The sequence below is a fragment of the Trifolium pratense genome, linkage group LG1 (assembly GCF_020283565.1).
Source record: "Trifolium pratense cultivar HEN17-A07 linkage group LG1, ARS_RC_1.1, whole genome shotgun sequence".
In the NCBI taxonomy this organism is placed as follows: Eukaryota; Viridiplantae; Streptophyta; class Magnoliopsida; order Fabales; family Fabaceae; genus Trifolium; species Trifolium pratense.
Genome location: NC_060059.1, coordinates 48015089 through 48020923, shown reverse-complemented (window position 1 = coordinate 48020923; position 5835 = coordinate 48015089). Strand labels below are relative to the sequence as shown.

The following is a 5835-nucleotide window of genomic DNA, read 5'->3' as shown; positions in this document are numbered from 1 at the left end:
TTGCTAACTTAGACCTAACTAGGGTCTAAGTTAGAAAACCCCTATATATATATATGAGGAGGGATCCGTTGACTCCAAGAGTAAGTCTTCATTGACTTACTCCGCTTAATAACTCGATATCGGCATTATATTTCTTCAATCCAACTTCAAAGATCTCATTGAGTAGATCAACTCCACAAATTTTTATAAAAATTCAAAACCGTTTGATACTTTTTCTGATAATTTCAATTGAACGTACGACAAACTTTTAAAAAACCGTTGAATTTCAATAGTCTGAGTACATAACTAATTTTTTTGAATTTTTATAAAAATTTGTGGAGTTGATCTAGTCAATGAGATCTTATAAGCACTAACACAAATGCTAGGAACTTTGTTATCATCTTGTAGGTTCCTACTTAACACAAATGCTAGTTACAAGATAGTTTTTATTCGTAGGGAAGCAAATAGAGTCGCTCATAACTTTGCTAGAGCGTCTTTATCTCAATCTAACCCCATTATTCATTATTACTATCCTCCTAGTTGTATCTTTTCTATTATAAATAATAACGAAATGCAATGAGTTCCTTTTGCTTAAAAAAAAATTATAAGCACTACAATCTAACATAATCAAAATAATTGCTAATAATTAACGGTCGATGTTAGAACTAATCTTCGAACCTAGTTAAACTAATGGTGAAAGCCCAAAAAAAAAATTAGCTGTTATAATCTAACGTCCGCAAAAAAAAGTTATAATCTAACGATCATGATCAACGAGTAAAAAATAGTGTAGAGGAATAAATAAATTCAAGATTTATTATTTGTTTACATTATAGAAATCCATCAAAAGTTGGATTAAAAAAAAAAAGAAATCCATCTTTTAGGATTTACAATAAAGAAACAAACTACATTAACCGTCTAATTAAACTGTTAATAATTAAACTGTTAAATCAATCTCAAAACTGTGAGTTTTTTAACTGACTCATAATAACCGTCGCTGTAACTCCGGTGATATACCTTGGTATGACGACCGCGAGCGACATTCTTCTTCTTCTTCACCTCCCTCGACACCACCGTAGTGTTCGGCGCCACGGCAATATCCTCCGAAATCGATCCTAACGAAGGTCTCCAATCTAGCGCACCCTTTCTTTGTTTCCTATGATATCTATAACGAGAAGAAACGGATGTGGAAGCTGTAGAAACAGCCGGCGCCGGAACTAGCCACCTTTCGTTATCCTCGCCTGGAATTGAAGATTCCAGCGTGTGCCGTGGTGTTGCACAACATGAAACGAACTCCAAGAAAACCCTCATCCGGCTCCTTTTTTCCATGATTATTGAGAAGGAAAACGGCGGGGGAGGAATTCGAAACTACAAATGGAATCGGCGGTGGTGGGAGGAGAAGGTGATGGAAACGAGTTCCATTGAAAATGAAGAAGAAAATAGATTGTGAATTTTTACGTGAAATTTGGGGTTTTTGTTGATACTTTTCTTAGATAAAACTATAATAACTATTTTAATAGGGGACGAGAAAGACGCCACGATGCAATTGGTAGCAATGGATGGATACTGTGTCTGTTTGTATCAAATGAATCAACTATTATTTGCATGGGAGTGAAAACAACAATGTATCAAATATATTTCTTTTCTTTTTTTCAAAATTAATTTTAAAGAGTTAATTAATTTAAAACTAATTTGTGTTGCCATATAACCAAACACACTGTAATCCTGATGAAACTTTTTTTTTACTAGGTGAAATACCAAAGTAAAATTCAATTTCGATATTATAACATATTATACCCTTGTTCTCTAAACTATCTTAAGCATCAGAGTTTCTGAAGGTACAAACCCCCCTCCGTGGATTGCTCAACTACGAATGTGATTGATGGTCATATGACTCATCAATAAATTATTGCAAAACCACTTTTGGCCTTTAAAAAAAATATGTAATTACACATTGTAGATGTACAATAATGTAGAATATCCTGATTTAAATAGCAAACAAATTTGTGCAATCTTATGATTTTATCAATATAGTGTGACACATGTGATAGATACTTAGACCCTTTAATCATTTTGAAGAGATAAGCTATGCATGCAGAATGCCTTTAATCATTTAATCTCAATCGGCGTGTATAAAATATAATTGTTGAGAGTGATTAACCTCTCAATTATCTTGAAGGGATAAGCTATGCATGCAGAATGCCTTTAATTTAAAAAAAAAATGTTAATTTTAATGGCTAACAAATTTGCACTAATTAATAGTGTTTTGTCATTCAATTCTAATTGACATGCCTCTAAGTGTTAAACATCTAACTCCATAAAAGAAAAACAAAATTAAAGAAGTGAAAATAATGATAAAAAATAAAAATCATATAAATATTTAATAATGTTGATGTCAAATTTTATGTAAGAAAAACATTTCTCCTTCATTTATAAATTACTAAGACTTGTTCTTACCAAAAGTTAAATTCAAGTTCTTCCGAACATTTTGTTTTAGAAAGAACTCAATAAACATTTTAGTACTTTATCCAATCATTTTTATAAAGAACACTTTAAAAAATTACACATAAACTAATTTTTCTCATTAATAATACTAAAAGTTTATGTTTTATTTCAGAACTAACTCTCGACCAGCATAAAAAATAAGTCTCTCTCATTAATAAACTAGCATTGAAATGCATATATATATATATATATATATATATATATATATATATATATATATATATATATATATATAAGACAAACATTGAAAGTCAAATTGAAAAAAAAAAAAAAAAGAACATCTTACAATAGTGCATATTGTCATGGAAAATTATTTTTTTTATCCAAAGTCCTTCTTTATATCGATTATATATAGAAAATCCAAAGATCAAGATCACGATCCCATCAATTTTTAATTTAATATTCATTGTCTGTTGATAATGATGTCTCACTTGTTTGAATATTGTATCCACTATTTTCCCTCAAATTGCATTTCTTTTTTCATACCTTATGAATCTCATCATGCATAAGTCAACGCATTATAACACTTTAAATCAAAATCATAAATATACAGAAACTTCCTTCAACGCTCATCCTCAACTGAGCTGAGAAACAAGAGTAACAACCACCTTTGATCAAAAGAAATCACAATGAGAAACAGAAAAAATGTTTCAAACATTCCCATCACCGAAAGGCCTAGACCTCAACCGAAAATTCTCAGCATGGACACTGTAAAGGCCGCTGTCAACGAATTCGTGTCCACATTCATCTTTGTCTTTGCCGCCACAGGCTCTCGAATAGTTGTAAACAAAATCACCGGCGACGCTGTGTTCGGTCTCATTGCCACTGCAATCGCTCAGGCGTTTGCCCTCACTGCTGCGGTTTCTGTCGGAATCAAGTATACGGACATGAATCCGTATACATGTTGTGGGCACCTCAACCCTGCTGTCACGTTTGCCGCTTTTATAGGCGGAAATTTACACATCTTTCGTGCCTTAATCTACTGGATTGCTCAGCTCCTTGCCTCCATCGCCGCCTGCGGGCTGCTCGTGTTCTTTCCCGGTGGACAGGTACGCTTGTCATTACTGTTGGATTATTAATTTTTAGTTTTTAGAATGAATAATGCTACTTATAGCGACAAATTTGCCCACGAATGCATCACGACAACTTGTAAGCAGTATGTTGAAACTGCCTCTTACTCCCTTCTTTTCATCCCACCGTTCATGTTTTCCACCAAACAAAATCCAATGATGGCAATACTTCGTGAAACCGTTCGTGATATTTTCTTTCGCTGCAAATAGCAGTGCTCTTTTAGAATAAACCATCCATTTATTTGTTTTAACTATCATCCTCTCACCAATTAGTTAGTTCTTCAATTTAATCCTTAACTTATACTATCCTTCAAAAAAAAATCCTTAACTTATACTACTATACATAAAAGCCAATAGGTTTAGTCTACATAATTAAGACTAATTTAGAAGTTTAACAACATGCTCCCTCCGTCCCAGCAAAATTTGGTCAACAAAAATAAGTGTATTTGATCAAAATCTTTAACCTAATACATCAAGTTTGTTTGACCATTTTTGCACTACATGTATATGGTTCAAATATATGGTCAAACCAAATTGAGGTGGCCAATGAAAATTTTTAAAACATTATTCTAGATCTAGAAAGAATTACATCTATCTAAGTAGTGGATCTCGAACTCTTAACATGACCTCTTCCAGCTGGATACTCCAAGTTTTTTCTAACAGATTTTTATAATGTATTTTTCTTAAGATATTTTTTATTTTTTATTTTTTTTTCACCACCAGTTTAATCTGGTTCGGGCGGGGTCAGTTCAGGTTCAGACATGATTCCAACCTCCTTCCAATCGTAATTGTGGGGATCGAACCGTGATATTTTCTACCAAATTTAACGTCAGTCACCATTAAACCAACTAATAATTAATTATGTCTCTTAAATATAATTATAAAGTATATCTTTTAGTTTTTCAAAGATAATTAATTCATATATCATGGGCTGTGTTTTGTTATGCAGTGGGTGCCCGTTTATAGACTTTCAAATGGAGTGGGAGTGGAAAACGCATTGGTGTTAGAGATGGTGATGACATTCATTTTAGTGTTCACGATGTGTGCTACTGTCTTTGATCCCAAGGCCACCAAACGCTATAATGCACCACCACTTAATATTGTGGTTGTGGTCAACGACCAAAATGCACGAAAGCAAGTTCAAATGCCTCCTTTGAACAGGTTTTCACCACTTGCCATTGGGCTCATAGTTGGAGCAAATATTTTAGTTGGCGGGCCTTTTGATGGAGCATCTATGAACCCGGTTCTGTCGTTTGGACCCGCACTCGTCACTTGGAGCTGGAGCAACCATTGGGTCTATTGGGTTGGCCCTTTCATTGGTGGTGGGATTGCTGGTTTTGTTTATGATTTTGCATTTATTACTAAGTAATGAAAAAAATTCTGTTTTTTTGGTAATTTTAGAATCAATTACTAAATTTACATATGAGTTTAATGAAAATGTATATTAATAATCTGAAATAGTTTTACATTGTCATCTTATAAAAATGTGATATGAACGGGTAGAACAAGATAACTTCAATGGCATAATGAGGTGGTTGATACTTGATATAGTGGTTTTGACTTCAAGCACGAAGAGGGAAAGTAGTACCTGCAAAAACGTTAGCACTTCAACAGTTAGTATTTAGTTGAGGGAAATGCTAATGAATTCAGTAGAATATGCGTACTGACACACTCGCAAGTGCACGAGTATGTCATCGTAATAAATAGTGTATTGAATCCACATGAACGAATGAGTAACAATGTATAATTTGATTCAAGAAAACATATATGAATTATATTAAATGTTTTGGTTTTTTAGATTCTTTTGTAAATAAAACAAACAAGCAAATGACGATTGATTTTTCATATATTTTAAAGACCCCAAGATCATAGATTTCAACTATAACACAAGTTTCTAACCCTTTTCCAAACATGCATTTGTCATGTGAAAATATTCTTTTAAAAGCAAGCTATAGCTTGTGAAAGTCTCTCCATCATTCTAACACTAACCTATTAATACATGAGTAGGAACAAGAACAAGAACAAGAACAAACAGAAAATAAACAAGTTTACCCGTGTAAAAGCTTTATTTGATTCTTTGCAAAGTTATACGTCTCGAAAGCAATGACTACAACCACAAACTAATCAAAATTTGTAGTCTGAAAATGATAAACATTCCGAACGCGAGGAAAAAATTGTTAGGGGACAGAAATTTAACCCATTTCAAGGCTAGCCGCCATGACTATGTAGGTTCTGTAAGTTTAAGAGTGCAACCTAATATAGGGTGGGTGAATTAGGTTTTAAG

The 5835-nt window shown here is 33.1% G+C and overlaps 1 protein-coding gene across 1 annotated transcript; it reads left to right on the top strand.

The window, feature by feature from the left end:
* Nucleotides 1-3002: 3002 nt before the first annotated feature.
* LOC123924760 (probable aquaporin TIP-type) lies at nucleotides 3003-5288 on the top strand. The gene is made up of 2 exons (XM_045977731.1): nucleotides 3003-3530; nucleotides 4501-5288. The coding sequence occupies exons 1-2, from the start codon at nucleotides 3111-3113 to the stop codon at nucleotides 4918-4920; spliced, it is 840 nt and encodes a 279-aa protein (XP_045833687.1). The 5' UTR covers nucleotides 3003-3110; the 3' UTR covers nucleotides 4921-5288.
* Nucleotides 5289-5835: the final 547 nt, after the last annotated feature.